Source organism: Acanthochromis polyacanthus, chromosome 7 (assembly GCF_021347895.1).
Source record: "Acanthochromis polyacanthus isolate Apoly-LR-REF ecotype Palm Island chromosome 7, KAUST_Apoly_ChrSc, whole genome shotgun sequence".
Taxonomy (NCBI): domain Eukaryota; kingdom Metazoa; phylum Chordata; class Actinopteri; family Pomacentridae; genus Acanthochromis; species Acanthochromis polyacanthus.
The window spans coordinates 36,459,732-36,476,392 of NC_067119.1; the positions used below are offsets into that span (position 1 = coordinate 36,459,732).

Below are 16,661 nucleotides of genomic sequence, written 5' to 3' on the forward strand. Positions count from 1 at the left end.
CTGTGCGCATCATTACTCAAAAACGTAATAGTGGAATTCAATGAAATTTTCAGGGTAGGTCAGAAATGACACAAGGGCCACCTCATTAGATTTTGGCCGTGATGCAGATTATAGTCTGGATTCATTAAGTATTTCAATATCATTGCAAGATAGCGGCACTGTGTCACTGTAACCATGACAACAAGTAAACGGTACATCAGCTGTCTGCTGATGATCACATGACTGTGATCCTGCCACAAATCAACCATGACTTATCCATCGGAAATAATACAAGGAACAACTGATTAAATTGTGGGGTGTTTCAGAATCCTACCAATTCCTGCCACCCGCTACATATTATGGTCACATGATTTTGGATCGGTACATAACACACACATGCATAACACATGCCTGTGCTCATCACAAGGTCTGTTTTTTTTTTTAAAGATTTCATCTATCAGAAATCCTACAACAATTGAGCAACCTTCCTCAAACCATCATTGCTAAATGAGTCTTATGCATTTTATTAGTGTAACTATTTTTTTCTTAATGCTGCAAATATACATGAAAGAGGCTTCAAAATAGCTACAACAAATACACTATTCTCATAGAGTGTATATAGCCTATGGGTCATTCCAGAACTGGAGGACATTTTACGTCCCACCCATCAAATTTCAAGTATTCTACATACAAAATACTAAAACATGCAGTTGTGTAAAATTAGTTGTACTGAGACCAAATCTAAAAAAAAACTAGGAGAATGAAATGATTGAAAAATGTTTTTTAAAATACCAAATAAGTGTGGACTTTCCCTAAAATGATATTTTTCTCATGTCCCACCTCTCTAATGACCAAATTTAATCTCAAATGAAACAGTTAAAACGAAATTCAAATGTCTTTTTTTGGTATTATTTTTTTTCCACTGATGTCTCTTGTAATTGTGGGAGCATTTTTTTAATCAACATCCATCCATCCATTCTCTATACACCGCTTCATCCTCACGAGGGTCATGGGGGGTGCTGGAGCCTATCCCAGCTGACTCGGGTGAAGGCAGGGAACACCCTGGACAGCTCTCCAGTCTGTCACAGGGCTACATATACAGACAAACAATCACACTCAAATTCATACCTACGGGCAATTTAGAGTTATCAATTAACTTCAGCATGTTTTTGGACTGTGGGAGGAAGCCGGAGTACCCAGAGAAAACCCACGCATGCACAGGGAGAACATGCAAGCTCCATGCAGAAAGATCCCAGGCTCAGGCCGGGATTTGAACCAGGGATCTTCTTGCTGCAAGGCGAAAGAGCTAACTACTACCCCACTGTGCAGCCCTTTAATCAACATAAAATTTTAAATAATAATTATTCCCTAAGAATGTGTAGAGCAAAGGGATGTCCTCTCTTGAATGTCTCACTCTACCTCATGCAATCCAGTTATGCATATTATCAGGATTAGACTAATTGTTTTTATTTTTTTCTTTACTTATTTCCATCAGTAAGTTTGTCCTCTTGGTCAGCAGTAACAGCTGGCTAAATGTCAAGCTTCTGCTCCTGAGAAAAACTTTACATTGGCATGGATTTGCTACCCTGTTACTTGCAACTCCATTACGGTGATTAGTGTAGGATTAGCAAACAACAAATAAAGCATGTAATCAAATTTTGCCATTGATATGTCAGCTGAGCCAATCAAGCCTTTGATAGTTTATTTCCTATTTCCTATTGATGAGTATGTAGCAGAAAATTATAAAAGAGAAGGTATTTTTCTAAAATTTTGAAGCCCAAATGTCATTTAATTCTGGAATGACTCATATTCTGGTGAAAGGAAAAAGGCCACAAGCCATTTCCAAATTCAATTTTAGACAGCTTCCCTTAGCTGAATCTGGTGACTGACAGCCTGAGAGAAGCATGGGAGCCTCCAGGTTCAGCTGAACTCAGTGTCCTTCAGCCTGCCTCAGCCTGTCAGTCCGTTCCTTTGCTTTACACACACAACCCAAACAAAAACATTCGGCTAATAAGTAGTGTTCAAATAGACTGGACTGTTATCCAGGGACTTTTTGATGACATTTGGTGATTTAAAAAAAAACAACCTATAACCCAGTGAATGACAAATGCCAATTAAACCAGTTACCCAATAGATTCTCATGAACAACAACATAATTTATAGTTTGAATGAAAATTCTGAAATCAAACAAAAGCAGCTATGTCATGGAAATAGAACTGACTGAGGTGGGACCTCCATATACTCAGGTTAAAAGTGGTCCTTAAGGAAGACTGGGAGCCAGAAAGCCTTTCCACGGATGTGGAAACAGATCTAAGGAACTTGTAAAACACAAAAACAGACAAGGTAGGAAGGTGCCTTGGACTTCATATTTGAAATATTTTGCTGCAAAAAATGTTTATACAGTATGTTTACATTTATATATAATGAGTTAATGAACTATAAACAACAGTCTTTCACCTTTTCTTTAAATATTTAGCTTTTTAGCCATTGAAGCTACTTTTTCATAGAAAATAATGTTAGAATGTTGTTTGTTCATATAACTGAATGTCATTGTCTGTCTTAGCTGTGTTTATGCACATACAACATTTTTGTTTCTGCATTTAAGAGAAAATCTTCATCAGTGTCTTTGCCCATATGCCTTTGCACTCCATGGACCTCACAATTGATCCTGCAGCATTGTCATCTGCTATGCATTTGTGCACTTAACATTTTTGCAATCGCTTGCTATTCCTTTACCTTTCGATACTGCCTTCGCTATGGACTGCCTGCAGTGCAGCACTCACAGGGTACTCACAACGCCTCCTCCCCCAACACAAAGACACACACACACACCAACTCCCACCTCCGGTTTCCTCCTGAGTGCTGACCTGCACTGGTCCTTTAATATTGGTGACAGCTAATACACTTCTAAATGATCAGTTATTATCTCAAGGGCCTCGTCCACAGGGCCCCACTGATTCCAAAGGTCATCCCTCTGTCTTCCATTATTGATTAAGTGGGCCTGTTAACGTGGCTCTGGGCCTTACTGAAAGTGAACATTGCCACTAGCACATTTCCATCAGCTGTGTCTGGCTGGAGAAGCCCATTTAAAAGCCTCTTTGACTCTGTCGCAGTACCAGTGAATAGGGCAGGACAAGGAGCATAATGGATATGCCAATAAGGAAAGTAACGATACTAAAATATACCAAGGGCCGCAAAAAAGACAGACACAAGACGATGTCCTGCTGAGACACTACAGGATTTTTAAACCCAGTCTTTAACAAAATATTACTGACTAATATTATTACTACAAATATTACGAGAAGATCTCGACCATTCTGACCACACTATTAATATTTTAACAATTTATTCTTGCAATTCATTAGAAATGCACATAGTCATAATCCATGCTGTATTGTGCAAATACTTGGCATGAACAGGTGGTAATGGACTGTAGGGAGAAAAACACCAACACATCAGCACCACATAAAACACAGGAGTTAAAATAAAACAAAACAGACATTGAATATAGCTGTTAAACAGAGTTATATGGACAAGTGTTTTTTCATCTAATTTTATAATCTCCATCCATTTGCATATACTTTTACTTGACATACCTGTATACTGTAGTTGTGGGAGGTGAGGCATATAGTGGGTGAGGAATGTGAAAAAGCACAAATCCAACCCAATACGAAAATGGGAAAATGTGTTTTCGAGCTTTTTTTGTAACTTTATTCAGTGGAGGCACATGAATAGACTTCAATGTGAGTCAAAATCCGTCATGTTGAGTTGGTCATCTTTAAAGCAGATGTTGTCAGTAGTTTTGCCTCAATGTCACATTTTTTTCTACAAATATTATGTCAGTAATTTTTTAAAAAGGTTTGGACAAAACGTTAGAAACACCTTGTGCAGGGATTTAAATTAACTGATTTCACAATATTGTGTATTCATACAACTTTTTGTCTTTTTGAAATGGCTGAAAAAGAAACCTGATGTGATAGTTTGCCTGGAACTGACAAAAATAGCCATGTCTTTCTAATGTTCCCAGAAGTGGAAATAATAATTACATTTTCGTGATATTGTTCAAGCACCACTGTGACACTGTGCATCTTTGTGTTCAGGGTGTATGCCAAGTTTTCAGTGTGTGATACACACAATACACTCAGCGTGCTCAAGGTTATTCAGAGGTATTCCTGAAGGAACTGAATGTCCTCATCTGTGCTGGTCAACTTGTTTAGGAAATTCAGAAGCCTCCCCACTTGTCACTAACCAAATGTGTTGATTTTCCTTGATGAAAATGTTTAAGAAATTCTTATCTTTTTTCTTTTTCAGTTGTATGAATTGGACGATGACCAAAAGCGTAAAGAGTTTCTTGATGATCTTTTCAGCTTCATGCAGAAACGGGGTAAGTAATTTTCTTTTACCTGTAAGTACATTTCAGTATGCCCTAATACCAATTTACCTCACTGGGAGGGATGTTCATTTATAACCAAAGTGTTTCATAGTATACACAGCTACATCGCATTTCAGTAAGAAGAAGCATCTGTCCACATCAGAGTTCACTATGTGTGGTCAAGATTTACATTATCCTCCCTTTTTCAACAAGACACGAGCTTCCCTGCAGGTTTCAGCTTCTTTGTTTGCAAATATACACTTCAGATGCAGTTCAAGACAACCCTCTCAAGGCCTCCTTACAATATTATGGGCTCTCTGTTTTTCATTTTTTTGGTCACCTGCGTGTCATGTTGTGTTTTACCCAAAGATAAGATTCCTGTTTTTTTGTGGTTTTACTGGGGAAATGTATCCATTTTTAAACCCTTGCATAATATGAGGAAGTTAACCACCCAGTCATAGCGGAGAATAAAAAAAACACAATCACAATGACTGTCTATTTTAGGAGCACAAGGCTTGCATGCCATGTTCTTTCCTATTTTTAATTATTTGTTGCATGTTTCACAAGCATGCAGATATCTTTGTTTTGTATCTTCACTTGCATGTCCTTCACTGACAATGCAATATCTTGTAATTAGGGAAAATAATTCCAGGCAGATATTTAGGCAGATATTTTGTGGAATTCATTTTTCATTCTGTGAAATCTGAATTTCTAAAACAAGAATACCAAAAAATGGTCAATTTTGGATTGTTTTGAATCAATCAATTTTATTTCTGTGCCTAGCAACAGTAAATTTTGACGTTTAGTTTCCTGTGCAAGGAAAAATCCTAATGACCTGAGCACACATTGGAAATAAAATTTAATGTAAAATCAAAAATGAATATAGAAACACTAAATGTGTCTCACCCACAGAAAACTTAACCTTCATTTTTTTTAGAGTCCGAGCACCGAGGTGCCGAGGACAGGCGGTGCAAATGCACCGGCTGTCCAAGGCACCAGCGGTGCCTAGGACCCTATTGAAACCTTAGGGTTTTTTATTATTATCCTGCCAAAAGAACTGTTTTTTTCAGGGCCTAAACATGCTCGAAAAGTCATGAAAATTTGCACACACATCAGAACTGGCGAAAAATTTCATATTTTTTGGAGCATGTGGAGGTGTGCAGCAAAATGGCTCCATAGCGCCCCCTACACTTTCCCACGGCCATCATGTTTCGCCTACAGCTACCAAATTTGGTACACATATGAAGCACATCAGACTGAACAAAAAAGTCAGTGACAGCCATATTCCAAACCCAACAGGAAGTGAGCTATTTTGCGTTGAATGTCAGATTTTGCCCATTTTTCATTTTTTTCCAGAGCGAACTCCTCCCAGGGGAAAACTCCAATTCGCCTCAAATTCGACCGGTACATACAGGAGGCCTTAATGAGCAAAAGTTATTAAAATCTTTTTCCAAAATCAAAGGGCGTGTCCATGGCGGTCTGTGGAATTTTGATCCTTCGCCATGAAATTTCAAGTGCTGTGTAAATGCCCTGAATATGCTCCCATCTGCCTGAAACTTTATATGTATGATCAGAGTCCTGCCCTGATCACATCCATATGATGAAATCCATTCACAGTCAGAGCGCCACCTGCTGGCAACAGAAAATGTCATTTTTTACACTTTGATGTATTATTCTTTGTCTCTTGTTCAGATTCACCTCAAATGTGGTGATATAAACCTAAACATGTTGATGGCGATTCACAGTTAAAATGGTGATGTGTCATCAAAAGGCGTGTCTGTGGCGGCATGGTGAATTTCGATGTCTCGCCATGACTTCTAAAAAGCTTATATCTCAGCAAATCCTCATCATATCTGCCCCAAACTTCATGTGCTGGACACCAGGCCCAGTGTGAGGACATCCACGGTGAAAATTTTAGAAAAAGTCATAGCGCCACCTATTGGTAACAAGAAGTTTAGAAATTACATTTGCACACACCATTGCTCCAAACTATTTCATATCATTCTGAAAATTGGTCAGCTGATTCTTCACCCCCTGACAATACCACAGTGTGAAGATTTTGATATTTGATGAAATGCTGTTGCCGTGGCAACGCGTTGTTTTTCTGACAAACAAAGTACTTTTTGACAGGCTTAGAACATTCAACAGCTCACCAAAATTTACACACACATCACAGTCGTCTCAAGGAATAACACTGTATGCATCTCTACAGGACATGTGCTATAGCGCCCCCTGCAGTATGTTTCATAAACAGCCCTTGCAGCACGTTTCACCTTCATCCACAAAATTTGGGAGGCCTATAGAGCACACCAGGACACACAAAAAAGCCTCTTGGAGCCATCCCCTAAACTCAACAGGAAGTCCGCCATTTTGAATTACGTGGATAAATTTTCTCTATTTTTTTCATTTTTGAGAGCGAACTCCTCCTGGGGGTTAACTCCTAGAGACCTCAAATTTTACCAGGGTATACAACACGATGTTATGATCAAAAGTTATTAAAAGATTCTTCAAGAGTCAAAAGGTGTGAACATGGCGACCTACAGAATTTTGATGGTTTACCATGAAACATCAAGTGCTACCTAACTATCCTCTGCATGCTCCAACCTACCTCAGACCTCACATGATTAAACACAGTCCTGTCCTGATCACATTTATTGGCCAAAATACAGTCACAGCATGTGCCATAGCGCCCCCTACAGCATTTTAAAAAATAGCCTCCACACAGACTTTCACCTATGACTATGAAATTTGGCATGCATATGTAGCACCTAAGTGCAAACAAAAAAGTCTCTTGGAGTCATTCTCTAAACCCAACAGGAAGTCCGCTATTTTGAATTAAATGTCAGATTTTTGGTGTTTTTGATCATTTTCAACAATTGATTCCTCACAGGCAATAGCTCCAAAACACCTGAAATTGGGACAATATATAAAACACGCCTTCAGGTTGACTATTTGTGAAAATTGTTCACAAAACTCAAAGGGCGTGGCCATGGCGGCCAACTGAACTTTAATGTTACGCCATGAAGCAGGACGTCTTGTGTAAATCCCCTGTACATGCTGCAATCTGCCTCAAACCTTACATGTTTGATCAGAGTCTGGTCCTGATGAGTTTCATACACCAATTTGCAGTCACAGAGATAGCGCCACCTGGTGGATGGACAGAAAGTGCCGCATAAATGTCCTGTACATGCTCCAATCTGCCTGAAATTTGAACTGTGTTCTCAGAATCCAGCCCTCGTCACATTAATGGGCCTAAATAAACTCTCAGTCGCAGCATTGCCTGGTGGAAATGCTTGGGGTCACCGACCAGCAAGGATGCGAGGACCCGTTCAACGCTGCTTGCAGCTTTAATTCCTTTTGTTTTTTGACTCTTAGGTCATTTTGCTGTGCTAATGCATTTGGCCTAAAATTCTGTAAAGGTTTGACAATAACACTCAAGATACAATATGTATGGAAAAAAGGTGACACTCAGGACCTGAAAGACAAAAATGTCTGATTAAAACCTCTATATCTGCTATTTTGGTCCCTCTGCCATTACATCATAAAATCATGCACCCAGTGTCGTTGAGCTTTGAATCTGGAGCATCAAAACTGACATCAAAATTGTCATTTTTAGTAGTTTCTACCAGATTGTGTAATTTCTTCATATTTGGCCCATGGAGCAAAATGCAGGCTTGACTAGTTTTTTTGGTTTCTGCTGTATTATAGATCACTGCAGGCCAGTTTGCAACTGTTTGGGGATCCTGGTAGGGATGTTGCAGTGTGGTGTGAATGTGCATATTGAAAAGTTTGTGTCTGTCTGCCAATTTGTGTGTGAGTACATTTGGAAATTTAGGAACTCTGATTTACTGCAGATCACAAATTCCACCCTACACACACGCATGCACTGACCTACAGACTCAATAGAATACAATTCATCATCCCTCAGATGTACAGTATATTTCTGTGTATGTGTTACAGGCCTTTAAGCTTTGAAGATGTGTGTGTGTGTGTGTGTGTGTGTGTGTGTGTGTGTGTGTGTGTGTGTGTGTGTGTGTGTGTGTGTGTGTGTGTGTGTGTGTGTGTGTATACGTGTTTATCTATACCGGTGGGGACTTGGTGGGGACTTTGACCTGACTCCACGGTATCTCGGTGGGGACTCGCCTCACGGTAGGGACCAAAAATGAGGTCCCCACAGGGGGAAACTGTGTTTTCTTGGCCATGTTGTTGTTACTGAAAAAAGTAAAAGTGCAAAAAAATTTCTTTAGGGTTAGGCATTGTTTTGGTGTTGGTTAAGGTTAGGGTAAGGGTTAGGGGTTAGGTATGAATGGGAGTCAATGGTATGTCCCCACGGGGATATAAGAACCAGACATGTGTGTGTGTGTGTGCTGAGAGAGTGTTCATCTTAAACTTTGTAGATGTGTGTGTATATACGTATAGAGTTGGGGTGTGGTGTGTGTGTGTGCATCTTTGGAGGGGGATACTTTCTCCTGCTTTAACAATTTCTCCTTATCATATGCACACACAAATCGGTCCTTCCAGGATTTCGCGGGCGTTTTTCATGATTGTTGCGGCCGAAAATGCCTGAATTTGCGGCAGCTTTTCTAAAAAAATTGCGTTAAAAGTTGCGATGTTTTAAGCTTATTTATTGTGATGAAATTGTGGGAGACAGTGACAACTGCTGAAAAGCTGCTTTTTTTTCAAGCTTGTAGAACATGTTTCATCACTGTAATTGACAATATTTATTCCGAAATTAATTATTTTGCGTTCCAACCCATTTCCACAAAAGCTGGCACACCATGGTGGGACATTAGCAGCAGCCAGATACTGGTTTAACATGAAGTGGTTGGTAGATTTGCGGCACAAAATGATAATTTACTATTAATATATTTATAATGAATCATATTCGGACATATCTGTCAGTGGCTTAAAAAGTTAATTTCACATCCTGGCACACGTGTTCACACACACACGATCACGGCTTGTCACGTCAACTAACAAGAATGGCACTGAGAGAGCGCAGTCCTCCACCAAGACAGGTGTGTGTTCTGCATGTGTGCATACCGAATCGCGTGACCTAAATATGTAGCCGGCGACGGGAATTGATGGGACTCAGAGACACCCCCACAATTTAATCAGTTGTTCCTTGTATCATTTCCGATACGTCCACAGTGGTAGATTTGTTGTAGGATCACAATGATGTGATCGTCAGCAGGCCGCTGAGGTAGCGTTCACTTGTTGCCATGGTTACTGTGCTGCTATCAGACGCCATGCTGCTACCTCAATGGGAGATCCTTAACAAATCTGTGGTTCCAAACTTTAAGCCGTATCACTGCCGAAGTCTAATCACTTGGTCCTTGTGTCATTTCTGACCGACCCTGAAAACTTCATTAAAATCCCTGAGTCTGTTTTTGAGTGATGTGGTAACAGAGGAAGGATTCACACACGTTAATCGTTACATAACTCCGCCGTGTTCTTAGGGGGAATAAATAATCTAATTTACCTTCATTCTTTCAGTGCTCTAACGGATCAGGATGCAACAGTTTCCATCATGGTCGTTTATGTGGTCTGTTGTCTGATCATTTCAGCTGTTCTAATATGTTTTGTGTTTTTTTAAGTGTATCAATCGATGATTTTTTATTTTTTTTGTATTCCACCACAGTATTGCACAGGTGTAAAACAGTTTAGCTCCGCTTTGGTGAAGAACATCAGTGAATTAATTGTTTATCACGGTCTTCAGCAGTATTTTTTGTTGGTAAATGAGAGACATTAGTATCGCACAAGTGTTGTACTGTGGTCCCCCGTCTATGCCCCCACCCTGACACTTCTTCCCCCAATTTTAACGCACCACATACACATTCACATTTTGGGCTTGCGGGGAGACTGAGGTGGGGTTCGTTACCCTCTGCTCTGCCTCACCGACCCCCAATCACCGACCCCCCCGCCCTTGGGGGGGGAGTGGGGCTGTGGGCAGGTGGAGTGCCGTGGGGGTCTGCTATGGCCCGTTCTGCTGTGCGGGCCTTGGGGCTCTGGCTGTGTCGGCGGGGGTCGCTCCGGGCTCCTGGGCTGGGTCTCCGCTTGGTGGCTGTGTGGACCTCCTTGGGCTGGAGGAGACAGCTCCCTCCTTTTGGTGGAGGTTTTCATGCATGCCAGACTCACCACACCGGCACCTACCAAAACTCAATAGAGTTTGTTCCTCCAGTCGCTGAGTCAGTGGAGGTTGCTGGGTTAGTGTCTGTGGATCTCACTCTGCTTTATCTATCCTTCTTGTGGTCTCCTGACATCTTCATGATTGATCCAGTTGGGATTTTGTCGTATTTGGTGTTTGTGAAGGGTTTTAGATTTGTAACTGGTTTTAAGGTGTAAATTAAAGAGCATAAACAAATAAAATGCACCTTTTCTCTTAGAACACTGTCTATGCCTCACCTTTCTGTCTGTCCTGTGTTTGTTTTATGTTTCACTTGGGTGTGCACAGCCCTCAATGGCATAATGCAGGAAACAGCTTGAAATAAACATGATAGGTTAATTTGCCATGAGGACAGGTGATGGTCACAGTCACAAAGAAGAAAAAAATTGCACATGAAGCTTAAGCAATGACACCATGGTTGGTTGGTGTCATTTTTGAGCGGACTTGCAGACAAAAAAAAAAGAAAAAAAAAGTATCGCACATGTCTGCATCTTCAAACCATAAACAAGGAAGTGAATTCAGTGATGTACGTGCATTAGGTTTGCGCTGGGACTGCTCTGATTGGTGGAACTCATGGGAGGCGGGCCAAAATTGCGGGAAAGTTGCGGCGATTGGACAGAATTGCAAGGCCGCGCAAAATTCGTGGAGATTGGTTGATTTCGCGTGAATTCGCGCAATCGCAACATCGTGAATTCCTGGAGGGACTGACAAATACTTATACATACGTAGGTCTATACACACCCACAATCGCACAGCTTAAAACTGGGGGGCTCAGAGATGCCACTTGTCAGGATTCTGCCTTTTGTTCCTGTTTCTGTTTCCCTCTTGTATTGTCTGGTCTCTCTGTCTCCCTCTGTCTGCTGCTCCCTACCCATTCTGCACCTGGCCTCTGATTGTTTTCAGCTGATGCAATCAAGCCAATTCATTCCACCTGGTTCCCCTTGCTAATATTTAAGCCCTGTCTTTTCCTTCAGTCATTGCTGGCTCATCGTCTTGGACTCACCCTGTTTCTGTCTCCGTCCCCTCCTTTCCTCTGGCCTGCGCCCGCTCACTGGATTACACTGCTTCCCTGTTTATGGATTACTCCTTTTGGACTCAGTTGTTTTGGACCCGGATTTCAGTTGTTTTCACCTTCCATTTAGTTTCCTCATGTGTGAGTATTTTGTCCTTAGCCCTGTTGTTTGTTACTGATCCGTAGTCTTGCCACCTCAGTCTCGTTTTCAGTTTGTTGTAGTTTGAGTAATAAACCTTTTACCATTATGCCCGGCGTTTTGTCAACTATGTCTGCACTTGGGTTCACTACATCCCACATCCCTGACACCACTGATGTGAAAACCAGTACAAAAGTCCGAGTTTATCTGATTTAGTAAGTTTTGGACCATCATTGAGTTTGCACAATGATGGTCCAAAGCTATCAGAACCAAAACTATTAACGTGTAGCTTTGGGGGAGCTTATCATGTGATATCCCACCTGGAATGATGAAGAGAAAGTTCACCGCTTAAAAAGCTCTGGAGATATTCACGTAGCCTGCTGATTCTTGTTTGGTGACTGTTTGTATTTACATGAAATATTTTTTTTAATTTTTACAAATGAATGAAATAAAACACGACCTGTCCAGGGTGTCCCCTGCCTTCACCTGAGTCAGCTGGGATAGGCTCCAGCACCCCCCACGACCCTAGTGAGGATAAAGCGGTGTATAGAGAATGGATGGATGGATGGATGGATGGATGGATGGATGAAATAAAACAAACAAACAAACAAACAACCAGTCAGAATATGATGACTCTGAAACTGAGGATGAATGTTCTTCAATAACTAAAAATTTAAAAAAATATTTTTTTTCTGTTCAAAGAAATTTCATATTTTTTAAGTAAATGATAAGTAAGTAAGTAATACAAGTAAATGTCCCTAACCTGGCAATAGCCAGATTAATAATTGAGTAGTACTTGATAGTACTCCACAATATCAATCTGGGACCGCTCCATGTAAATCCGTTCAGAGGAAAGAGGCATGGATTGGACAATGCAACAGTATGTCCCGCCTCTGACAGGTTTGTTTTTAGCCAATCACGGGATCTTCACAACGAGCGGAGCCAATTGGTAGATTAAAGTCTTACCAAAACCCGTAGGTAAAAAAGCACAAACATCTTTACCATCCAGAAATGCGCAAAGCACCTCTCGTTGTTCTTCCTTCAAAGAAGCGATAGGAGATTCAGCTAAAACTGACTTAATAGCAGCATCTACACGATCGTTGTCCTCCGTTGCCGTGTTTGTTTTGATCTACTGGCGCTTGGTATCGTCTTCACACCCGGATATCCCGCCCCACACACGAATACTGCTGCGTGATTGGCCCGTGCCAACTTGGCTCTGTACGAACAGTGAATGCGGGAGCAGTGCAAGATGATTTCTTGAGAGATTTGTGAACTCACAAATATCGCGAGAAATCAACTTGCTGGCAAGGTTAAAAAGTCCCGTTTGAAGGCGAAAACCTTGATTTACATAATAAACAACCATCGATATTTTACCTAGACTAGTAGTTATCCTGTGAGATTTTTTAATCTTATGCTGCTACAAAAACAATAATGTACCAAAAATGATTGTTGCTAATTGCTGCCATTTCCCAGCTTGTACTAAATGATAAAACAAACAAACAAACAAAAAAACAATAGTGACATTATGTCAACAAATTGGCATTTAATCGTTAAAATTCGAAGTAAATAAATGTTTGATAGTTATGATAAGGATTGATATTGCTTTAAAAATCTTACTTAGTGAGAATGGAAACTAATAATATTGTCTAATATTTTTATGGCTGTGTTTTTGACATGGGCTCTTTTTTCCCCTCTCAGGTCTGAAGTGCAGGTTTTTAGTCAAAATCTGACAATACAGTAGTGGAAAAAGTTTTCAGACACCCTTAAAATTTTACACAGTCTCAAATATTATCATGAAATATTTGTGGATAAAACTGTTTTGTGTTTCAAAAGTTATGGCTGCATTAGACAGACACAAACAAATACAAATTATATATATATTTTAAATTAATATATTAGTCTTGCCATTAGCATACAGTAAAGCTCTAATCCTAGCTAGCATGTTCCCCATAAGTCTTTCACACTGTTGAGGGATCATCTGCTCCCATTCTTCTAGAATTACTGCTTTTAATTCTTCTACATTATTTGATTTATGCTTTCAAACAGACCTTTTGATAATCCACCACAGATTTTCAATGGGGCTCATGGGGACTGAGCTGACCAGTCTAAGACCTGGACATTATGCTCTTGCAGCCAAGTTCTACTGGCCCTCGATGTGTGGCAAGAAGCATTATCTTGTTGAAACATCCACTTTGACTTCAACAGAACAGTGCACATGCAGAAGGGAGCATGTGGGTTTGGAGAATGGCATAATTAGTGACACAGTTCAATGTGCCATCACAGACAGTGAAATGACCAACACCAGTAGCACTCATGCATCCCCAAACCATGATACTGCCTCCACCATGCTTGACAGTAGGCACTGTATATGCTGGAGATAATGCTTCACCTAGCCTTCTGTGTACCGTCACATTAGCAGGAGGAAGATAAAGCTGGAAACTGGACTCATTTGACCACAGAATCTTCTTCCAATTTTTGGCTGTCCAATTCTTGTGTGCTTGGGCCCAACGACGCCAGGCTAACTTCTGTCTCTCATTGATCAGGGGCTTATTGACAGCCTTGTAGGATTTTAAGTCATGATTTAAAAGTTGGCCATGTATAGTGCGAGTTTAACACTGGACACCAGTTTGGTTTGACTGCTGCTCCTGAAGCTCCTGTGATGTCATTCAGTGGTTTTCCTGCACATGTGGCTCAGGATGTGGTCATTTCATGCTGAAGAAATCCAGAGATGACCAGATCTCGTATTTTCTTCCAAGCTGTTGGTTTGTCTGTATTTCTGCAGAGTGTATCCAACTGCTGAAGGACTGCATCTGCACTTCTGGCTATCTGGTGGCAGCTGTATCCTTCGTGATTTTCAGTCTGTATCTCAGGTGCGTTTCCTGCATTAGGTTCCTTGTTTGAGACATTTTTGTCTGTGAAGAACTTTCAAATGTGCTGCTTTATATAGACACGAAGCATGGCAACAAAAATTGTGCCTTTTAATAAAAAACACGACCTTCATTAGTGGGTTACTTGTACCAAAACGACCCAATAACCAAACATTTTTATGTATTTTTATGGAACCAATCAATTCTAAGTTTTTAATGTTTTGTCTTTTTTAGGATTTGTTTAGTACTTTGGCTGTGACTGTACTAAAAGAAATTGCACTTGAAGACCTAAGAAGGATTTTTAAAGCTGCTGTCCGGAGTTTGAATCGCAGCGTCTCCCAAAACACTGTTGGTCCCACCCTCCCTCCCTCTGATTTCGCCCCTTTATTTGTGCATGCGCGCAGTACATGAGAGGAGTGCCCAGAGTGCTGCAGCATCTTGCCTGTTTTGCTGTTTTCCACTCTTCTACATTTAGTACATTTAGTAAATAATAAAGGAATTACGTTAGAATGCTGTATTGAGTCTAACTTGTCCTAATACCAAAATAACATGAATCTGCTAGGACGAACGAGTAAAGTTTCAATATGTGATTACACTCGTGTATCCCTCTCGATGACGTTGTTTATCAAACTTAGTGCATTTACGCGTGTATATGTGTTACATTGTTTATTTATTTCTATCTAGAGTTCAGAATTGCATGACTCCTCTGACGAAGAGTATGTCCCAGACGCCCCAACATCTTCCTCCAGAGGTCGGGCATCTAAACGAAGCCGTCAGGCGGGCTATGGAGGCCGTGGTCGGGGAGCGACGCCAGCACCCCGAGCCAAAAAACGTCCTGCAGTCTCTGCCGTGGGATTGGTAACTTTTCTGGAAGTTGCTGATCCCTGATGCTCTCTCCTCCACAAGCAAAACAAATGTGTGCGCGGTTGCGTAGTGCGTAGCTCGCGCACCTCTGCATGGGTGTGCTAGCTGTGCGCGTAACCGTTGATTGACAGCATGACAAAGTGGAAGCTCGAACTTGATTGGCTAGCTGCCGACCGGCGCTTTTTGGAATAACATGGGGGGTCTATGAGAGGAAGGCGGAGCTCATGAATAAATTTTCATATCGAGTCATACTAACATTATATTATAGTATCGAACTAGACCAGGGGTCAGCAACCCGCGGCTCCGGAGCCGCATGCGGCTCTTTCAGCCCTCTGTCGTGGCTCCCTGTAACTTTGGAAAATACATTATTCTGCCTTTCAGGTGCGTTTCAATGCATTTTAATATAGAGAATTCTATTGTGAAATTACCGCTCTTACTTTGACGTGTCACTCCACCGGATGTGCTGTGCCTGTGCATGAGAGCGCAAAGCTGATGCAAAAAGAGAACACGGAGCTTCCGATTCCCACACGTTTCATGCCTTTTTTTAAAATTTTACTCCTGGAGAAGCAACGCCTGTAGTTTCACATCGTTTTGTACTCAAGAATGGCAAGCCTGTATATTAAAGCTCCACTCCAAGAAAGACACGTCTTTGAGTCAAAAGTACTCATGATAGGGAAATTACATGTTACTCGCAAGAACACGGCTCGATGTCACATCCAGGCAGCAGGTCAGAGTCAGAGGAGTGTCATCTTGGAAAAATAGGTCAGCGACTTACCGGAGAAAAGTTATTAGCTTAAGATAAATAGATTTTACAAGTTAAATAGACATTCGCAAAATATTGATTTCCAGCTAACATTATGTAACATATGAGACTGTAAATATGCATTATCAAGTATGTATGCATTGCAAATGGGTGTCAACATGTCATTACACTTTTTGAAGGTAGTCACCTTTGACAACTAACATTTCAAAAAGAACAAAACATACATAATACTACCATTGGAATGACTACTAATACTTGTATCCCAATTTAAAGTACTGAAAAGCAAAAAAGTGTAATGCCCTTTTTGTGTCAGAAGGTCTAGTTTAGAGCCATACCTGTAGATATAATGACATGTTGACACCCATTTGCAATGCATCCATGTAATTATAACATACACATACAAATTACATGTACTAACTTGAATTCGGGGAGCTCTGTAGTAGTTCATGGTTGATTAATTTAAAAATACAACAATAATGTTGAATTTTACAGTATCATT

At 40.7% G+C, this 16,661-nt stretch overlaps 1 protein-coding gene across 1 annotated transcript in view; it reads left to right on the top strand.

The window, feature by feature from the left end:
* Positions 1-16,661, top strand: part of arid3c (AT rich interactive domain 3C (BRIGHT-like)) — a 111,363-nt gene that overhangs the window by 52,442 nt on the left and 42,260 nt on the right. Inside the window, exon 3 of the mRNA XM_051950699.1 lies at positions 4,291-4,363. Within this exon, the coding sequence (XP_051806659.1) occupies positions 4,291-4,363 (73 nt within the window). The remainder of the gene's footprint in view (positions 1-4,290; positions 4,364-16,661) is intronic.